This window comes from Lutra lutra, chromosome 16 (genome assembly GCF_902655055.1).
Source record: "Lutra lutra chromosome 16, mLutLut1.2, whole genome shotgun sequence".
Classification (NCBI taxonomy): domain Eukaryota; kingdom Metazoa; phylum Chordata; class Mammalia; order Carnivora; family Mustelidae; genus Lutra; species Lutra lutra.
The window spans coordinates 39,989,310-40,011,104 of NC_062293.1; the positions used below are offsets into that span (position 1 = coordinate 39,989,310).

The 21,795-nt window shown below is 49.9% G+C and overlaps 1 protein-coding gene across 1 annotated transcript; it reads right to left on the bottom strand.

Moving 5' to 3' along the window:
- Window positions 1-214: 214 nt before the first annotated feature.
- TMEM98 (transmembrane protein 98) lies at window positions 215-12,284 on the bottom strand. Its single transcript, XM_047708879.1, has 7 exons — window positions 12,165-12,284; window positions 9,801-9,983; window positions 8,145-8,276; window positions 7,181-7,214; window positions 4,836-4,951; window positions 2,459-2,518; window positions 215-1,026 (listed from the first exon to the last, which is right to left on the bottom strand). Exons 2-7 carry the CDS (start codon window positions 9,929-9,931, stop codon window positions 819-821), a joined length of 681 nt encoding a protein of 226 aa, XP_047564835.1. The 5' UTR covers window positions 9,932-9,983; window positions 12,165-12,284; the 3' UTR covers window positions 215-818.
- Between the last annotated feature and the right edge of the window lie 9,511 nt (window positions 12,285-21,795).

Sequence of the window (21,795 nt, forward strand, 5' to 3'; positions counted from 1 at the left end):
AAACAAGGGGAATACATCCTTCATGGATGTTAGTGCTCATGTGGAAACTACTATGGGGGTACTTCTGCCTAAACTCTGAAGGGACTTTAATGCCTCTTTTTGGGTCATACACACAAGAGAGTCTCAGGATTCTTAGGCTGTCTTCCTCCATCCTCGGTTCTCAAATACGTCCCACCGCACCCCATATATTGAATTCAATAACCACTACACAACGGAAATCTCAGTGAAAGTTTACTGTCCTCCTAGTGGTAGGTAGGTAGAATTGCAGGCACAGGGACAGAAGGGGAAGAATCAACCCCGTGAAGCTCACTTTCAAAGCCAAACCTGGTTAACGGAAGGTGGGACTCTGAACGCCTCGGGGGCCCAGGCAGATGCTACAAATAAATGAACCAGCCCAGGCGAGGGAGTACCAGCCCCGTGGAGAGAGACAGCGCCTACTGAGCTCCAGCTGATTTTCTTCTGATGCATGTCAGAGTTGCCTTATCCTCTGATTGTCTACGAGAAGCCAGAGACTCTGATTTTAACGTGAAACCTTGTGATTTTTAGATGGTGGCTCCATTCTCTTGAAAACACTAGGTAAGCTCAATAAAGCGGCCACTCCATCAGTTTCTAAAGCTCTGCTGCACAGAGGGTGGCGGTCGTCTCCTCCAACTGTGGTGTTAGACTGCCACTCGCCAGCCGCCACGGGCCATTGCAACCGAGACCGCAGCTACACACAGAGCCTCAGAGAACACCTAACACTACGGGCAGCAGGTGCAGGGCAGGGGATAGGGGAGGCTCCCAGGATCCGAGGAGCCACCCGGGGACGGCAGCAGGCATTAAATGGCCGACTGTTCCTGCAGGAAACCTTCAGGGGCTGGGAGGCCTTTATCTGTCTCAGAAGCCAGGGCTGCTTCTCGAAGGACTTCCAAGTGCTCCTCAGCAGCTGACAGTGACTGGTCGATCCAATCCAGGCCCCCGGTCAGGTGGCAGGCATTCCTGGTCACCAGCACCAGATGGCTGACTGACAGGAGCAGGGCAGTTGTCCTAGAAAAAGCAACGGGATCAGTTTCCCCAGGAAAGGAGTGATTTGGCACCAAAGCCCATGCAGGCAGACACTAGTCTGGTGTGCTCCAAACTGGAGGCCCTTCCCCAGGAGGCTGGGGGGTAATTTAAAGATGGTTCCACGTGCAAATAAATCTGAGAATGGCTGGTTTCAGCAAGGTTAACTGAAGCTTCCTCTGGGCTTTGAACATGCATGGTAAAGCTCTCAGGAAAGAATACAACAGGGAATGGCTGGCTAACTTATTTAAGACTGGGGAGCCTATTTTCAGCAGCACACCTATGAACATCTCCCAGGTCAGGATTTTGTAGGACAGTACGGTTCTGGTCAATTAGACGAGCACATCTCCAACCACGGCCCACTACAGACAGGGAAGTCTAGGCATACACCTGCCTGGGGCATCCCTCACGGATTTTGAATCAGTAAGGCCCCAGCTGGGTTTACACTGCTCGAAAAACAAAATTTAATTGAAAACCAAATTGAGGAGGAGTGGTTTCCCCCCCCCAGTATTGGAAAATTCACCGTAGAATATCATTTATATAGTGAGTGTGCATGTCTTTGGGAATGTATCACACAGTTCCAGCCTGTGGACACAGCCTGTGGACACAGCTAGGCAGCAGTAGGAGCAGGACAGAAAAGCCAACTGAAGGGACGCCTGGGTGGCTCAGTTGTTAAGCGTCTGTCTTCAGCACAGGTCATTGTCCCAGGGTTCTGGGTTTGAGCCCAGCAGTCCCCCTGCTTGTGTTCCTGCTCTCGCTGTCTCTCTCCATCAAATAAATAAAATCTTTTTTTAAAAAAATGCAATCTGACACGGGGTGTGAGCCACTGTCTATCTGGCAACCATCACACACAACAGCTCCAGGAAATGGTCATACACATCCAAGAGACAAAAGAATCCGGAGGGCACATCATTTCAAAAGCCTAAGGGTACTTGGTGTACTAGAGGGCAGATCTCGAGAGGGGAGGGGTCCCGGTTTTGTCCCAAGGAAAGGGAACACAGTTTGAGCTTTCCCTTTCCTTCCCCTGGCCCTGCTCCACACCTACCCCACCCACCCGCTGGGCAGCACTCACGGCTGGGGTGTGTCTGCTTCCAGGGTCCAAAGAGCAGAGGCAGCCGATGAGGGAAGTGGGAGGGAGGAAAGTTGCAGACAGGTCTTAGCGTGGCCAGATGTTAAAGTGTAAAAATTCAAAATCTAAAACTGGCTCTGCCTAATCCCAGGTTTCAGGCAGAGTACGGGCCTCTCTCACCATTCACACGGCAATGAATGGTGCCCAAAGCCCGCACTGGGCTCTGGGAGCTCTGGGAGCCCAGCAAAATAGCGCTCTTCCCAGCAACCCAAACACTGAACCTCACAGATGTGATGGAATGGGGAGCTTCCAGCAGGAGAAGCCCAATGGCCCGTCCACCCGTCTCACCGTGCCTCCAGGAGCTTGGGGTCCAGCGGAGGGTACATCGATCTCACCACATCGTCCACTCTGTGTGGGGGGCAAAATGTTTTCAGAACTTCACTTTCCTTCTGTTCTTTTCCCCGTCCTGCCTTCTTCCCTCTCCTTGTCCCGATTCTTGTCTCCTGATCTTCAAGCCTCCACCTTTGGTGACTCCTTCTCCAACTGCTTTTGTATTCTCAGACAGATTTAAACAGAAAGACTTGTGGTCCAGGTGAGAGAATGTTTTGTTTTCTGGTTTCAAATCCCCATAGTCTAGAAAGTGTAAGTTCACACATCTGGGGTGATGTTCAAGATACGTTAACAAATTTAAGAGGCAAGCTGCCGGACGCTATATGAAGTTTGACCAATCCGTTTGCATGAAAATAAGTAGACAAACGCTATGACACAAAGGACCCGGGTAGCACACAGGAACACTGACCATTCACTAGTGCCCCCTCCAGGGATTGGGATGGGATGAAATTAGGGGTTCCTTCACTTTCCAGATAATCTATTTCTGCAATGTTTTGACTTTTATAAGTACTTACCATTGTGTTTTTAAAAACAGTGCAACATTAGGAAAAAACTAGGAGGAAAAAAAAAACCCTACAAGTTTAATTTGGGTCCAAACTGCTTCATTGGATTTCCTTTCCATTATGGTACAATTCATGGTGTTTTGGTTTTTTTTTTTAAACCAAGTTCAGAAAGGAACTACTATTCATTCCAACTTGCAGGGTTCAAGATTTTCATCTAAATCCTTGCTCCTGGACCACTTGATAGGAAGAAAAAATAATGATGCAATGTTTGATTTTGAAAATAAACGTCTGCAATGTTCTCGTCTCAGGGCTGAGGGGCTGGTGAGGACATGCAGAGGACTGTGGGCTGCTGTCTTTGCCGGCCCCTTTCTCTGTAGTGTCTCGAAGCTGAAGCCACTCACCTCAAAACTAATATGCTATCAAAACGCTGTGTGGAGTAAATGGAGCAAGAGAAACAATGGGGACACACACACACACAAAATGGCCAGAAGGAGAAAGACGTGTAAAGGCAAAAAGACAAAGCAAGCACAGACTGAATTACGGCACAGAGCATTCTAGAAGTAGTCCCAGGGACTCGGTAGGAGGGCCAGAGTGTGCCCGGTTAGGTATGCCTGCTGAACAACGCCACACCCGCCCTCTCGCACCAGAGCCAACCGTCATGGGAAGCATGACGAGGGTCCAGCAGAGATGAGCAGTACAGGGTCTCCACCAACAATGGTGGCCAGTGGAATGCCTGGTGCCTGCCCAGAGCCTGGGCTGGACCGCCTTCTGGCCGGGCTGACACAAGTCCTGTGACCACACCCAGCCGGGACAGCTCCAGAGAAAGCCAACAACTGTTCTGGGCTGAGTCCGTCCCCCGGATTCTCTCCCTCCTACTTTCTCAACTCACTGAACTCCCGGGACAGAGTTCAAGGGCACCAACTCTTTCATATTCCTTCCTTGGGCTGGCTCTTCGTGGTCTACCCGAGGCCATGCAACCAGGAAACTGAGAGCCCCCAGAACTCACAGGGATGCCACCATTCATTCCCACCAGGGATGTGGAGGAACCGCTCTGATAGGGAGGGGGCCCGGCTGATTAAGAGAACATCCTGAGCAGGGAGAACTCCCGACTCCGGCACATCCACATACCGGCCACCAGATGGCAGCACAAACTCAGTACCACCCTTCTGCGGAAGAAAAGGGCTTTCTATTTCTCCTCAAAGTCAAGCCCAAATGAGGGGGTGTAGTTGTTGACTGCAATCCTGCTGGCTGCCTCCCACGTGGGATTTTGCAGACAGCCTGGAATTTGGGAGATCTGAAATGAAGTATGGCTTCACTGTCCCCCACCACCACCCAATCCTGGAGGCTACTGCCTGGGCCATGATTAGGGCAGCGGGTGACAGGGAGGTAGCAAGGAGTGGGTCCCCAAAACTAGTCTCCAGCACAAATAGGGCAGGGTGGGGCATGGCCCGCAGGTCACTGCATAGAGGGGTGTGGACACCAGTGGGAAATGTGCTTACTGGCCCAGAGCCTGGGAGGGAGGGAAGGAAGGCAGCCCCAGCTCGTATGGGAGCAGCCACAGTAGGATCTGCAGAATGGACTAGAAGCACACTAGTCGCATGCTAAGTTCCCCAAAAAGCTGACTGGAGGAGGCCTGTGGGAGGTGGGGGGAACCATGTGAGACCACCCAGCTTGGTCTCTCAGTACCTAAACCCTCCTGAATGCTCTGTAAATGTCCTGGACATGAGTAACCAAAGATGTTGTGTGGTTTCTTTGAGGAGCCTGGCCCACTGGCCATCTCAGCTTCTAACCTCCCCTCACCCTCACCCCATGGAGTGTGGGACCTCACTCACCTGGGGCTGATCCGCTTGGCCACCACGATGATGTCACTGACACTGGCTGAGGTCTTCATCTTGGCCCCGGAGCCCATTGTCATGGCAACAAGTTTTTCTGTCAGAGTGTGACAAATCTAACACAGCAGGGAGGAGAAAAGTGAGGAGGGGTGCCCCAGGCTCCCCTAAGAGCATCTGCCACCCCCACAAACAAATATGACCCCTATCTTGGGTTCCATCTCATACCCCAGGGCCCCGTAACCTAGTGGGCAAGTTGAGGTCAAAAGCACACAGAGACGAGAGGAGGGAGAGACAGAAGCTGAGAACAAGGCCGGGTGAGGAGGGTGGGGTGGGAACCTCAGACCAGGGTCAGGGTTTCCACTTAGAGAAGTCTGAGCTGAAATAATCTGTCTAAGACAAATCATGTGTTCTAATTCCACCTTCTTGTTTCGAGGGAAAACCCTATTTTCTCTCTATTCCGTCACCTCACGGCTTAGTCTTCCAGAAGGCTAAACCTCTCCCATGGGGCACCCTCAGAAGCACCGCTGTACAAAGAGCAACTGTTCCCTTGAAGTACATCCACCAACAGTGGCACTGAGTTCCACGACTTTCTAGGGTGACACTTAGTACGTCCGTCAAGAGGACGGTGGTGAAATGGGCTTCAAAAAAAGCAGGGAATGGGGCTCCTGGGTAGTTCAGTGGGTTAAAGCCTCTGCCTTCAGCTTGGGTCATGATCTCAGGGTCCTGGGATCGAGCCCCGCATTGGGCTCTCTGCCCAGCAGGGAGCCTGCTTCCCCCTCTCTCTCTGCCTGCCTCTCTGCCTACTTGTGATCTCTGTCAAATAAATAAATAAAATCTTAAAAAAAAAAAGTTTCTTGCTAAAAAAAAAAAAAAAAGGTGGGGAAAAGGCAAGAAGCTGACACAAGGCCTTTATTGTCATCCGTCAACAGTGCTGGCCACCCCAAGATGGAAGGCCACCTCCCTTCCTCACCTCCTTGATGTACTTGTGTCCCTGGCAAATAGGTTCCATGACCTGCCTCATACTCGAAGCTGGAAAGGAGGGCAGAAAGGCCAAGGACCACCCAGGAGAGAGCCTCGGCCACAGGGACTCAAGGGCAGGCAGCCAAGCAAAAGAGACGTCCCATCCCAGGGCAGCTTTTTTGATGGGAGACTCTCAGGATGGGCCATTGATTCCAATCCAGGAGGCGTCCTCCCTGCTGCCTTATCCCCCACCTCAGGCCTCATTTACAAAACCCAGCCCCAGCACGCATCCTAGCTGGGAGACAGGAGTGGAATACAGCATTACTGCTCAAGTCATTAGCCCCATCTATCTGTAACCATATCCACACCCAGAGAGCTTCTTAGAATTAAGTAATCCTGGACTCTGTGACAATAATTTCCTACTAGGCACTCCTTTGTCCCCTAAGAGAGACAGCTAAAGAAGAGGAGGGATGAACGACTTTTTTAGCTTGCTTGCTTATTTATTTATTATTTTTAAGCCCAACGCTGGGCTTGAACTCACAACTCTGAGATCAAGACCTGAGCTGAGATCAAGAGTCCGACGCTCAACCCACTGAGCCACCCAGGAACCCCAAAAGGCTTTTTCATATGGTGTACTGAGTGACACTGAAGAAACGATAAAGCTGTCTTTCTGGAAATGTTGAATAATTACTGGACAAAAAGATAAATGTGTGGTTTTCCAAGTTACTGAGATGAAGAACACAACGATATCTGCCACTGGCCAAATATTTCACTATTATTATTATTCTATCAGGCAAGAATTGAAAAACAAATGTTAAAGCTATAAAAATTTGGGGTAAAATTACCCCAAACTACAAAACCTAGCCAAAATGCAAATTGGATGCAATTTCCCCCTCAATCGCAGAGGTGAAAAGAATGAGAAGGAACCCAACCCACCTTCAGGTACTCATGGTTTGGATTTTCCAACACTGATTGTCCCATTCGACAGACTACTGTCCCAGCCAGAGAGGGCCAGTGAGGAACGTTCTAGTAAGTGGAGAAGTCCAGACAGGGAACTCAACTTGCTGAGCAAAGGGCTGAGCTCTTTGTTAATGAAAGAAAGGGCCCGGGGGGCTGGGGAGATCATTGCCCCGTGGTAACACTGTATCAGGAGGACCAGGCAAAACAAAACCTTTGAAAGGGTCACGGACGCTAAGGTGGGAGTAGAAACAGTAGAAATTCCAAGTGTCAGGCCTGTTTTTTTAAAAAGCCTCTTGCACGGATTCAGCGCCCTACCTAGAAAGACCCATTTCAAGTCCGAGCACCGCAGCACTCTGATGACCACGCCCCCACGCCGCCCCCCGCACCCCCTCCCCGCTTCTGTCATGGGAAATTAAAAGTATTACCTTCAAGATGGCAATGCAGTGGGACATGAGACCCCTGGGGAGACAAGAAGAATCTGTCAGTGCTTCTCTGTCGAGGTCCCCCTCGCTCCCACGACCAGCTCTGCCCAGCCATCTAGCTCAGACCCACCTAGACACCACCTAGGAATGCCTCCGGTTCAACTGAACAAGTCCACAAGCGAAATAAGGAGACACCTTCTTTCCTTCCCTTTCCCCCTCCCACACGCAGCTGCCTCTTCCAGGTTGCGCTCACCTGTCAAGTCATTCTTAGAACTCTGAGCTTCTGACACTGCTCCCTCCAGCCCGTGTGTCCTTCCCCTTATCCTCAGCCTGGTGACCATCTCATCTTTCAAGATCCAGGTCAAAAGGCACCTAATTTGTGGTAGCCTTCATGAAAGCCTCCTCCATCTCCCCACCCCAGGCAGCTCTAGAGATCGCCAACACTGTGTGCCCATGGCACCGCACAGAGACCCGCTCCCGCTTTGGAGATAGGGTGTTGTAGAATTCTGTCTCTCCCATCAGTTCAGTATCTGTAGTAACTGGCCCAGTGTCCTGCCCATAAGGCGCCCCTCACATCCGCCCAGTGAACGATAAGGGCTCGGAGCAGCATACACGTGTCTCCTGCTGGATGGAGAGGTCCCTGAGGGACCCTGAAGACAAAGGCTTCATCCCCGAAGCCTGCGTGCAAACTTCACCCCAGGGATAACCCAGGCATGTCAGGGTCACTTTGCAACTTCTGCCACACATCTATGGGCCTCGGTGTTTAGGTGTACGAAATGGGGAGGGGGAGGGGCACAATCACTGTCATACGATAATCTGATCCCCACCCCCAACAAGAGCAGCAGGGGGCACAGTGCTCCCGGACACCCAGTAGTGCTTGGCAAAGGAAGCCGGAAAGGGGCACCCAGAGACCCCGTGTGCCATCCTCAGGGGAGTGTAGCAAACAAAACGATCCCTAAGGCCTTACGAGGCATCTTCAATCCAGTCTTCGTTCTCCAGAATGGCCTCGATGTGAGGGTTGGTAATGACCACATCGTCTAGCTCTAGCTCCGATGGCTCGGACTGTGTTTCCATGGCACCGATGAGGTCCACAATGGGCCTGGAAGGAAAAGCCCAGGAAAGTGGTTTCAGGATGGGTGGCTGTTGCTGACCCCCCTCCTCACCGAGACCCATGTATCCCCCAACAGGATGTAGGAAGTTAGTAAGGATGACATTGACCTCGTGTCCCAGATCCAGGCCTAACCCTAGTGGGACTGCAGATGCGGGCAGGACACATGGCTGGAGGTGGGTCGAGGAGGCAGGCTGGGGTGCAAAGAAGAAAAGTGAAGCAGAATGAGAGGAGCCACTAAGAGACGAGCAGAGCCACAGCCATAAATAGAGACGTCTTAGGTCTGCTCCTTCCACACAGAATAACATACTTTTGAAACTTATTTCCTCTTTGGGGAGCCCAGGGGGCTCAGTCAGTTATGCATCTGATTCTTCTCTCAGCTCAGGTCTTGATCTTAAGATTGTGAGTTCAAGCCCTGTGTTGGCCCTCATGCCCAGCATGGAGGCTACTTAAGAAAAACAAATAACCAAACAAAGCAAAACAAAAAAAACCTTATTTCCCCTTTAAGCCTACCTTATATGGAGAAGCTGACGTTCCTATTACTCAAACCTATCTGGTCTGCAGAATTGCTCTCAGGAAGGACTGGAAGGACGCTGGTCTGCCCGCATAACCCCACCCCCTCCTCATTCTACAGGAGAAGTAACAACAACTACTTTACAATGAGGTTCTTGACAAACATAGACTTCCGTTCACGATAGCAGAGCTTTTCTGGGTCCTATAAACAGGCATTTACAACTTATTCACCCCTGGACAGAGACGCTGATAGGATTCAGTAGAGGGGTAAGAGAAACCAAGGGTTAGTTGCCAGGGTTCCTTAGGGGCCTATCAATTAAAACATCCCTAAACGGAGAATAGGATCTTGCTCGTAAACTCTCTTGCACACAAAAGGCATCAGGAAGAAATCTGTGCCAAGAAGGAGACAGTCCCATGCTGGGATTTCACAAAATCCAGTACCTTGCCACTTGCGTGTGTGGCTGGAGTTCAGGCATGGGATTTCTGCTCCTATGAGTTTGGTTGGAAAGACACTGGGCTTATTCATAGACCAAGCAGAGTGGCCAGTTCTGGAGAGATGGCCACATCTTTGTGCTGTGTGAACACGTTCAGGGAATTTCTCCTTTGCTCAGGGACATTGCTGAAGTTCTAAGTTCTCTCTTGGAAAGGAAGCCTTCAAGTACCATTTTAGAGACAAAAAACTGAGCTGGAGGGGCGCCTGGGTGGCTCAGCAGGTTAAAGCCTCTGCCTTCGGCTCAGGTCATGAACCCAGGGTCCTGGGATCGAGCCCCACATCGGGCTCTCTGTGAAGCAGGGAGCCTGCTTCCCTTCCTCTCTCTCTGCCTGCCTCTCTGTCTACTTGTGATCTCTGTCTGTCAAATAAATAAAATAAAAATCTAAAAAAAAAAAAAAAACTGAGCTGGAGTTGCCCAGGGCCAAACTTCTTGGGCCCCTTTCCTTTCTGGTTGCTGGAGCCCCTGGAGGAGCCCACCTCTCCTCCTTGCCCTCCCTGGGCGCACTCACTTGGAATCATAGCGCTGCAGCAGATCCCGAGGCCGGCAATACCGCTGCCTGCAAACTACCACCAAGGCTGCAAATGAGGCCAGGAAGATGGTGGCCAGCACGCCTATGGCGACAATCACCACAGTCTCCATGCTTTCTGGGCGGCTCCCTCCGTCCCGGTCACATGCCCAGTGTGGGCTCAATCTTAGAAGACACAAGAGCAGAAGAAGCCTTGGTAACATAGTAGCAAAAGAGAGTGGGGCAGTGGGGGTCTTACCTGCTGGGGGAGGGGGTACAGCAAGAGCCATGTCCCCCCAAGTCACCTGCAGAGACCAAGTCACCTGCTGGGGGTGGGGGGCACAGAGAGCCAGGTGCCCACTCCAGAGACCTGAGGGCCTAAACAGAATCAAAATGCATTTTATGTCCTGCCCCAAATTTGCCTTTTGTTTAAGAGTTTGCCACCTGCTGGACCAGGATAGCCTTTTAAAACCAGGATAGCCTGGACAGAAGGACACCTTTTAACGAGCACTATTGTTTCAGAGCTCCACTGAGAGAATATTCTCCCAAGAAGGGCAGGATGGCATTTCTGAGAATCTCCACCATGACAGACACTTTGTGTGTTAACCCTGAGGTAGGTATTAATATCCCCATTTTACAGTTGAGAAAACTAAGGTTTGGGGAAGTTAAGTAATTTGTCCAAGTTTCTGTAGTCAGAAAGTAGAAACCCATCCACTTAAATTGAGATGGGCATTCACCTCCCTTTCCCTTTCTAAGAAGGGAAGAAGATTCTAAAAATTCTGGAAAGGGATTTGACTGTCAGTTTCAGTGTTGGAAACTTAACAAATGGTGTTAAAGTGTTCTTTGCCTACTGCCTGTTTTCACTCAGGAGGTTCTTCCACACCTATGTTGGACTCCCGCAGAGGAATGGGGCACCTAAGAAAAGTATATACTCATTGCAGGTTCCTACTTCTGTTTCTTTGAGCAAGTCTCTTTCCCTGTCTGGGCTTTAATTTTTCCACCTGCAAAAGAGGGGCTTTGATCTAGGAATCCAGGACGATGGACTTATTCTACACTACATGTCTCCGAGGGTCCAAATGTTCCCAACTGTCATTCAATAAGCATTTATTGGTCATCTGCTAGGCACCGAGCACTAGGCAGGATTCTGAAGACTGCAGATAAATCAGACATGGACCCCAAACCTTGAGGAGGGAGAAAGAGGAAGACAGGTAGACCAATGTTTGCTGCTTGCTTGTCAACCTCTTCTCTGGCTCCTCAACTCCCTGTGTCTATGCTACATGGCAGGGTACACAGACTAGAGACAACCATGCTTGCAACTGTGCTTGCAGGCTAACTGCCTGCTTTTCAGGGCAGGTGACATCTGATCTGGGTTTTGAAGGATGAGTAGGAGTTTGCTGGGTGGACAGCATGCCAACTTGGTTGGCTCAAAGTGCCCAGGAGGCCTTTCTCAAAGGTTCCACAGAGCACCTGCTCTACCATCTCAAACTCACTTGCTCAACGCGGGGTGAGAAGGTTAGGGTCTGTCTCTTTCATTTCTGCATCTCCCCTGGGGGTTGGAGGAGGCAGGAGGTAATTCTCAGTGTCTGCTCAAGTTCTCCAGATGTGTGTCTCTACACCATCCCTCCTAAAGGGCTACCTCCTTTAGGCCTTTTTCTTTCTTCTCTTATTTCTGTGTCTCTGTCTCTGTATCTCTCCATTTTCCCCTCTAGACATGTTACCCCCTCCCCAGTCTTCCCTTTCCCCTCCCTCTGCGCCACGGGCCTCCAAGACCACCCGCTTTGTTTCCTCTCTTCCTGCGGACGCTTGAGTGTGTTTCTCTGAAGATGACGAGCTCTTTGAGTTTTTGCTGCCTTACTCCGTGATTTGTCCCTATGAGTCTTTGTGTGTTTTTCTTCTTTTGTGTGTGTTTCAGGATGAGTTTTTGTCTCTTCTTCTTTGTATAAGCTTGGGTAGGTCTCATTTCTTGGAGTGTGTGTGTGTGTCCCACCCCTTCTCCGCCACAGAATTCGAAATCCACCAGGATGTGTGTGCGTGTGTCCCACCCCCTTCTCCATGGAGTTTTAAATCTACCCGGATAAAATAGCCCCAAGCCCCTGCCACCCAAAACAGCCGCCCCGACACCCAGGTCGGAGGAAGGGACCCCCACCGGGCCCGGCGCGGGGCTCGCAGGGCTCCCACGCGCGCAGCTGCAACTTTGCCCAACTTTCCCGCCGCCCGGCTGTGCCGCACGGGCTCCGCGGCCCCAACAAAGGGGCGGCCGCCCTCCCCCCACCTCCCAGTCATCAGCCCCGATCTCCGGCTCCCCCGCCCCCGACGCGCCCAGCACCCCGACTCCCGCGGTACCGGGACGCGGCGAGGCCCACCCACCTCAGGCCGCCGCCGCAGGACGCATCCGGGGGCGCTCCGGCCGCCGGGCCCCCGCCGATAGCAAAGTCCGGGCGCGGGACTCGCGGGCGGCTCCTGCGAGCGGGGCATGCCGGGAAGGAGCTGGGCTGTCCGAAGGAATCAAGATAAAGTCCCCGGGCGCCAAACCCCCAGGTGGGGGCTGGGGGGCGCATCCAAATCCGCCGCTACCAGGCACCGCCGTCCCCGCCTGCTCAGGGCGGGCCGGGGGCTGGGGCGGAGGGAGGCCTGGCAGGGGGTCGGCCCTCCTTTAGCCCCCCAGCAGGCGCTCCTCGAGTACTCTGCCCCGGAGGCCAGGCCGGGCAGACGGAGGCCTCGGGGTCCTTGCCACCCCACACCCCTGCGAGCTGGCCGTCTAGTGGGGGCTGCGGAGACTGAGCCCATTCCACAGTGGGCTGGCCGGGCAGCCAGACCTCTCTTACATGCTGTGGCTTCAATCCTAGCTCCGCCACGCACTAGCTGTGGAAACTTACTGCACTGTCCTTGGTTTCTTCATCTGTAAAGTGGGGCCGCTACTTGTAGGCATGCTCAGAGCCGCCTGGCCCAGGGCAGCACACTGGACAACCTCACGCACGACACTGGGCATACAAGCAGGCCCACCCCCAAACAGTTGCTGTGCCAGGGACAAGCATAGACCCTGGCTGGCTGGCCTGCTCCTTCTCTTTGCAATTGCCTCTAGGGACCCAGGGAACTCCCGTTATTTCTTCACAGCCCCCACTCTGCAAACAGCCATCCCTTGGCCATCCCTCTTGGGTACAGATGCCCACACCAAGAGGAACAATAAGGCTTGAAGGCTGGAGGCTCTGGAAACAGGCTGGGGCTTTGGGGGGTAGACCCTTTTTCCCAGAGTCCAGTGAGCCAGGAGCATGGTTTAGAAGAAAGAGGACGGCAGTCAAGCCAATTAAAGCCTGGGGCTTAAGGCAGAGACCCAATCAACCAATCTAAGGTAAGTTCTGGTGACAGCTATCAAAGGGGGCACACCAGGTCCTGGGCAACTCTATGCTAAGCCACGTGCAGCCCACAGAGGTGTTTTGGGTTTTGTTCTTCTTCTTGTTGATTTTCCCTGACTTACAGTTTAAAAAAAAAAAAATTAAACTAGTTGCCCACATTTTAAAAAATCAAGAATTACACTTGGACCTACAGATTTCCAGCTTCTCTGGGTAATTCATAAGCTCTCTCAAAATGCAGCCCACATTCATTGGGGAGTAACAGTAAGTAGGAGAGAGGCGGCTGCAGTCCCCAGGCCTGCTCTCCAGGCCCACCACCATCCCACTGCATACAATGCCTGCTCGGGCATTCACAGCTCAGCTGTTTTGTTGAGAGCCTGGCTGAGTGAGCAGCGGTGGTTTCTCACTACTGGCACTTAGGGACCGGAAGGCTGAGGGATGATTTTGCTACCCTCTAAAGTGCTTTCGTGGAGAAGCTATGGCAGGGAGCAAGCACTCCTGTCCCTTTCCTGAGTCCTTCTAGCTGGACTAAGAATCAAATTGACATAAAACCTTAACAAGAGAAAATCAAATTTAATTGCATACCTATAGGGAATCCACACAGCCATGGAAATTCCCAAGACAGGCAAAATGAAGTATATGTCCTTCTGAACTAAGGAGAAGGGGCTAGAGGTCTGGGACTTAAGAGGAAAGAAATGTAAATCACAGGGCAATCAGAAGAGGAGATGTTTGGTGACCAGATGTTTGCCCGGCCACGCAGATCAATCATTCAGATAAAATTTATCTTTGCGAGGTGCCTGGGTGGTGCAGTTAAGTGTCCGACTCTTGGTTTGGGGTCAGGTCATGATCTCAGAGTGTGGGATGGAGCCCAGGGTCGGGTTCTACACTCACCGTGGAGTCTGCTTGAGATTCTCCCTCCCTCTCCCTCTGTCCACCCCCTCCTACCCCTGACTCATGCGTGCGCGCTCTATCTCTCTCAATCCCCCTCTAAAATAAATAAATGTATCTTTTATTTTTTAAAATATTTTATTTATTTATTTGACAGACAGAGATCACAAGTAGGCAGAGAGGCAGGCAGAGAGAGAGAAAGGGAAGCAGGTTCCCTGCCGAGCAGAGAGCCTGATGTGGGGCTCAAACCCAGGACCCTGGGATCATGACCCGAGCCGGAGGCAGAGGCTTTTAACTCACTGAGCCACCCAGGCACCCAAATAAATGCATCTTTTAAAAAATTGTCTATACTAACAACCTTATTCTGGAGAGACCTTCCAATTTAGATTCTTCTGTGTAGTTAAGAGAGGGACAAAGGTTTCTCTTGAGACCACAGGGTCTCAATTGTCTTCAGCTCAAAATAATGCAAATGCCAAAGTGGCACATTGTGGGGGGAATCTCAAACCCCTTCAGCTCAATCTTTAAGGAAAGTTTGCTTATAGCAAAGCAGCAAGCATCAGTATGGGTGACTGGGGACAGTAAGTGTTTCCATTTTCTTGAAAATACTCCGAGAAGAATGGAGTGCTATTTTTGTCTTGGGTGATTCAGACATATGGTGGCCTTGAGGTAAAGAAGCTAAACCACATGATAAAGAAGATGTGAGATATAGATGGATATAGACAGATATAGATATGGACAGATACAGATATATATGTGTGTATATATAATGGAATATGACTCAGCCATAAAAAGGAATGAAATCTTGCCATTTGCAACAACATGGAGGGCATAATGCTAAGTGAAGTAGTCAGAGAGAGAGACGAATATATGATTTTGCACACAGGTGGAATTTAAGCAACAACAAAAATGAACAAAGAAATAAAAGAGACCATAAAACAGACTTTTTTAAAAAAGATTTTATTTATTTATTTGATGCAGAGAGAGAGAGAGAGTACAAGCGGGGGAGTGGCAGGGAGAGGGAGAAGCAGGCTCCCGCAGAGCCTGAAGCCCGACGTGGGGCTCGATCCCAGGACTGTGGGATCACGACCTGAGCCAAAGGCAGATGTTTAACCAACTGAGCCACCCAGGCGCCCCCATAAAACAGACTCTTAAATATAGAGAACAAACTGACAGTTACCAGAGGGGAGTGTGGGGTGACCCGATCAGGTGAGCGGGGGGGCTGTGCAGGAATCTGAGGCAGAACAAAGGAGAAAGCAGTTTATTGAAGACGACACAAGGGAGTGGAGCAGGACAGTCTGCCAGCGGGCAGCACTGGGGACTGAAGGTAAGGGGGAACGTGAGAAGGTATGGGAACAAATGGTATTTTCCTTTTCTGGTACCTGTGTGCAGGTGTAAGAAGCCCATTGGTCAGCTGGGGCTTATGGCTTTTTTTTTTTTTTTTAATTTATCCATGTATTTGAGGGAGGGAGGCAGAGGGAGAGAATCTTCACGCAGACTCCCCACTGACCATGGAGCCCAACTTGAGGCTCTATCCCATGACCCTGAGCCGAAACCGGAAGTGGAACGCTTACCCGGCTGAACCACCCAGGCGTCCAGGCTTATGGCTATTCTGAGGTGGGTCCCCTGATGGGCCTGTCTGTACTCAGCCCAGAGGTCACTCTGGCCCTTCTACCTCACTCAGCTTCCGCTGCTCACGTCAGTTGCCTAAAAGCAGCTTCTGGAGGGAGGTGGGTGGGGCCCGTGGGTGAAATAGTTGGTGGGGATTAAGATTATGCTTATCGTGATGAGCACTGAGTACTATATGGAATCGTTGATTCACTGTATTGTACACCTGGAATATAACATTGTATGTTTCTTATATTGGAATTTAAAAAGAAGAAAGAGAAGAAGGTGGGGTAGGAAGGGGAGGAGGGGGAGGTGAAGGAGGAGGGGGAAGAGGAAGAGAAGAAAAGGTGGTGATGGTGGTGGTGGTGTGGAGGAGGAGGAAGAGGAGGAGGAGGAGGAAGGGGGACGGGGAGAAGAAGAAGAAAAGAAGGCAGAAAAAAGAAGCTAAACCACATGATCTCTTGTGGCCTTTTTTGGGTGTCAGCGAGAAAGAAATATTCTTCTGTTCAGAATTCTTCTAGCTGGACTAAGAATTAAATTTACACAAGACAAATTAACAGGAGAAAGTCGAATTTACTTTCCTGTGTCTGGGGAATGCACACAGACATGCAATTCCAAAGACAGGTAACACAATAAACAGGTGTCATTTTCATGTGTACGTCTTCCATGAGAAGGATCGGGGTCTGGGGATGCAAAGGGGAGGAAGGCCATGTGCCTGAAAGTGAGAAGAGATGCTTGGAACACAGAAATCGCCCTGTTATGCACACCAGTTTCTTAGGTAAAAAGCAATCTCTTTAATAGCTCTCTTCCTGGTACAGGCTCTCCTTTCCGATATAAATTTAGACGGTTGAGGGGGAGGTAAAGAACTTTTCCAGAATCTGCTGGTTTGGGATGGCTTTTAACTCAAAATAATCTTCGTGCCAAAGTGGCCCATCTCGGGGTGGCATGCTCTGGGCCCCGACACAGGTCTAGGATTTTATGACTCTTGTAGGAGAAATATAAAAGAAAACATCAACCTTGGGGAGTTTATAACACAAGTGGGAAAGACCCAAGGGGAGCAGAATTTGTCATCCCAAAATATGCCTCTTTGGCATAAGGATTAATTTAGGCTGCTTATTTTTAAGAAATAGCAGACACAGGAGACGCTCTGAAAACTAACTAGAAATTGCCCTTTTGTAAAAGAAACATACATTTGTAAGGGAAATCTCCATTTGTTTGGGGGTTGTTTGTTGTTTTATTTTTTGACTAGGGACAATATATTTTACTGATGATACATACTAAAGTAGGGATCCCCAAGCCCCTCCCCTTCTTCTAGGTGTCTGGGATGGAAACTGTATAGAGGTCAGGAGCTTCTCAGTGTGTCAGGGGATGAGTTGAGGCAAGAACTCCGCAGCAGCTGAGGGTCTCTCTCTTCCTCTTGCTCTTCCTGGGGCTGGTGGTCCAAGGGGCTCTTACTCCTTGGAGGCCATGTGGACCATAAGGTCCACCACCTGGTTGCTGTAGCCAAATTCTTTGTCATACCATGAAACGAGCTTGACACAGTGGTCACTGAGGGCAGTGCCAGCCCCAGCATTGAAGGTGGAAGAGTGGGTGTCACTGTTAAAGTCGCAGGAGACAACCTGTTCTCACTGTAGCCTAGAATGCCCTTGAGGGGGCCCTCTGATGCCGGCTTCACCCTCATATTTGGCAGCTTTCTCCAGGCAGCAGGTCAGATCCGTGATCGACACATTGTGGCTGGGGACATGGAAGTCCATGCCAGTGAACTTCCCATTTAGCTCACTAGGATAGGTAAAGGATGACATTACCTACAACTTTGTTGGCACCAGTAGAAGCAGGAATGATATTCTGGCAGATCATTGGACATCATGCCACAGCTTCCCAGAGGAGCCATCCATGGTCTTCTGTGTGGCAGTGATGGCAAAGAATGTGGTCAAGGACTGTTGTCAGGGATGACCTTGGCCAGAGGGGCCAAGCAGTTGGCGGTGCAGGAGGCATTGCTGACAATCTTGAGGGCGTGGTCATACTTCTCATGGCTCATGCCCATCAGAGACAAGGGACATCAGCAGATGAGGCAGAAATGATGAACCTTTTGGCCCCACCCTTCAAGTGAGCCCCAGACTTCTACATGGTGGTGAAGACCCCAGTGGACTCCACAACATACTCAGCACCAGTATCGCCCCATTTGATGTTGACAGGCTCTGGCTCCTGGAAGATGGAGATGGACTTTCTGTTGGTAAGTGTCCTGTTCTCAGCCTTGACTACACCATTGAATTTGCCATGGGTAGAATCATACTGTTACATGTAGATTATGTAGTTGAGGTCAATGAAGGGGTCATTTATAGCGACAATATCCACTTTGTCAGAGTTGGGTGCCTGGGTGGCTCAGTCAGTTAAGTGTCCAACTCTTGATCTCAGCTCAGGGTTGTGAGTGTAAGCCCCACATTGGGCTCCATGCCCAACATAAAAAAATAACAAACAAAACAACAACAAAAAAAACTAGGGGTACCTAGGTGGCTCAGATGGTTGGGTGTGTGCCTTCAGCTCAGGTCATGATTTCCAGGTGCTGGGATAGAGCCCCACATCAGGCTCCCTGCTGGCTCAGCAGGAGCCTGTTCTCCCTCTCCCCTTGCTTGTGTGTTCTGTCTCTCTCTCAAATGAATAAATAAAATCTTTTATAAAAATTTTTTTAAAAATCCATTTTGCCAGAGTCAAAAGTAGCCCTGGTGACCAGGCACCCAATATGACCACATCTCTTTACTCTAACCTTTACCATCATGTCTCTGGGACATGGCTGTCACTGCTGTCAGTCAAATGGGGAGGAACAGAGAGCCAGGAAATCTCCATTTATAAGGGTGTTCTCTCTGTCCTAGGAAGAGAAGAGGATTCTAAATCTATAAAAAAATTCTTATCACCAGCTTAAATTTGCATAATACACCCTTGTTTACTGGGCTTTTATAGGTAACCTCCCATAAGTGGTCTGGCTCCTGCCCCCTCCAACATATTTCTTTTGTATTTTTTTTTTAAGATTTTATTATTTATTTGAGAGAGAGAGCAGGAGGAGGGGGTGGGTAGAGGGATGAGCAGACTCCCTGCTGAGTAGAGAGCCTGATGCCCAGGATCCTGAGACCATGACCTGAGCAGAAGTCAGACCCTTAACCAGTTAAGCCACCCAGGCACTCCTCATTTCTTTGGTCTTTAGCTGGAGGTGATATTTAAGGGGGTGGCTTGGGCCATTTCTGGGAGTTACTCAGTTTTCCTGGGTGTCTCTTATGTGTACAGGAGGTATACACGTTGTTAAACTTCTGTTTGTTTTTCTCCTATTAATCTTTTTATTACATAGGGGTCTCAAGCAAGAATCTAGAAGGGTAGAGGAAAAATTATTTTTCCTCCCTTATAAGACCAAAACAAACAAATGGTGTGAATGCCTCCAATTAACCACCCACTACTCAGCTGCAGGGAAGACAGGATAGTATTAAGGCTGTGACTTTACTAGCCACCTCTCTCCCATCATTCTGGCAACTCCTGCCGTCCCAATGCCCCTTGAAGTCTCCCTGGACTGATCTGAGATAAACACTCAGTGTTCTTACTTGCAAGCAATCGAAACTTATGTAGAAAGGAGACTTGTTGAAATGATAGGAGGTGCCCACAGAATCAGCAGGAAACAAAAGACCCAGATTAGGAAATGGGCAGGTACCACAGGGGATCCAGGGGCCAGGTGCAATGACCCTGAAATGATTGTGACCCTCCCTTCAACTTTACCTTTCCTTCCATATTCAAAGTTGTGAGTAGGAATTCACCCCGTCTGTCTCCAGGGTGGGAGGTGAGGCATGGGCAGTACCCTTCCTTCTGGTACATCTGCATGCAGGGGGGTTTCCCCAGCAAAGGTAAGAGGGAAGGTTACTGGACTGCTCCTCGAAATCCGAGCATCCTATATACAGCCTTTCCAGATTCAGTCTGAATGCCAAGCTGTAGCAAGGGTTTCCAAATTAAATACTAATCCCAGCGATTAGAGAGGAGAAGCCATTTTCTGGTCAGAAATGGTGCTGAGGGATGGGACACCTGGATGGCCCATTTGGTTAAGCATCTGCCTTCAGGTCAGGTCATGATCTAGGGGTCCTGGGATTGAGCACCACATCGGGCTCCCTGCTTCCTCTCACTCTTGCGCTCTCTCTCAAATAAATGAAATCTCTAAAAAAAAAAAAAAAAAAAAAAACAAGAAAGAAAGAAAAAAGAAAAAAAAAGAAAAAAGGTGCTGAGGGTAATAAGGAAGAAAGAGGCTTCCTACTGGCCAGTGGGTGCAAGTTTATACTCCGCCCAGGCAAGGAGTGAACATTCATAAAGCACCTACTACATACCAGACACTGATTAGGCACCTTACATGCCTATCTCTTTTGTTCTTCTCACCAACCCTGAAAAGTCAGTATGATTATGTTTGTTAAGGGAGGAAGTAGAGGGGTAAGGCCACCTACCTGAGCTCTCGCAACTTGAATCCTTCCGGCTGGACTAAGAATCATTTAACACGAGACAGATTAACAGGGCAAAAAATAAAATTTCATTTCATATTTAGGGGGAGTCCACATAGACATGTAAATTCCAAAGACAGTCAAGCAAATTGAGGTATACACCTCTTTCTGAACTGAGGAGGAGGGGGTAGGAGTCTGGGACTTTACAGAGAAAGAATGAAACTCTTTCATACATGTTTGGTAAACAAATGTTTGGGCCATTCAGAAACAGTGGGACATGGAAGACTTTGATCAAACAGGCCTTGCCAGGCTCCTCCCTGTCTACCATACCCAGTTCGTATCATAATGTAGCTAACTATGTTGATAGCTCTCTTCTTGGTAGATCCTTTATCTAAATTCATTTTAGGCAGTTGAGGGAAAGTAAAGAGATTTCCTGAATCTGCTGGGCCTAGAAGTCAAGCCCAGTACCTGGTGACAGAACATGGGGAGGAGCCCAGCTTTTCCTCTAGACTAAACCAAATCCCAGTGATTGGAGGAGGAGGCTAGGCAAGGCTGGAGACATCAGGACCCTCTCAGATTCTCTGAGCACAGTCAGCTCCCAGAGGGCAGCAGACAGACTGGAACCTCGCTCAGCTCTTGAGGCAGTTGGGTTGACAATTCTCCAGGACAACCGTGGCCTGGAAGAGGCTTGGTGTCACTAGCCAGCATTTGTCCAAACCCTAATGGGGTTTGGGGAATACCCAAACCTATCTTAGGATGCTTGCCCTGAATCCCCAGGATCGCAGGAACCTAGCAGAGAAGCCCTGGTCTGAGCCAAGAGCCCCCGATTGCCCTCAGTGCCCAGGCAACCCACCTCAGCAGCAGCCTCTCCATCCCCATCCTCCATTCGTCTCCATTCACTCTTCTACCTGCTTAAATCTGCTTGATGCCTGCCTTGCTCCAGAGAGTTGACTTCTCAAGGTCACGGTGACCTCCATGACTCCAAGTGCAGTGAATGTCCATGTCTCCTTTTAACACTCTCCTCAGGATGGTTCACAGCAGACTAGACCACTCTCTCTCTTCTCGGCTTCCATAGCACCACCGTCTTCTGATTTCTCAGATTTCTCCTCCTTGGTGTGTCTGTTCTCCACCATTTGATTCTAAATACTAGGATTTCTTTAACCTTGGTTCTGAAGTCTTCTGTCTCCCATATCACCCCATCTTCCTAGGGGATCATACCCATTCCTGCTGATTTATATACATCACGTTTTATGCTAATGATGCCCAAATCTGTATCTTTGGCCCAGTCCTTTCTATTTGGCATCCGTTGGCAGGTTTCCCTAGTATTGAAAACTGAACTTGTCCAGAATGAAATTCTCAAGGGTCCCCTCTCCCAAAACACCTGCCCTCCTTCCTCCAGGCTTCTCCATCTCTGCAGCTGGCACCACTGTCCACCACACTGCTCAAGCCCCAAACCGAGGAAGCTTCACCATTTCCTCACTGCTCACATCCATCCTGTTAACAAATTGTATTGATTCTATCTCAGATTCATTTCAGATCTCTTCACTTCTCCCCATCTTGACGACCACCCACACTCATGGCAGGCCATCGTCATCTCTCTACTAAACCCATACAAAGTATTTCTAACTGATCTTCCTATTGGCACACACTCCTATTTTTCTTGACTTCGCAGCCGCAGTGATGGAAATGTTC

Excerpts from the sequence above, each read along its gene's own strand:
- TMEM98 (XM_047708879.1), bottom strand. The coding sequence starts at position 9,931 with ATGGAGACTGTGGTGATTGTCGCCATAGGCGTGCTGGCCACCATCTTC. Across the intron at positions 8,277-9,800 it reads CTGCAGCGCTATGATTCCAA|GCCCATTGTGGACCTCATCG; the intron begins GTGAGTGCGCCC and ends TTTTCCTTCCAG. Across the intron at positions 1,027-2,458 it reads CCCAAGCTCCTGGAGGCACG|GACAACTGCCCTGCTCCTGT; the intron begins GTGAGACGGGTG and ends TGCTTTTTCTAG.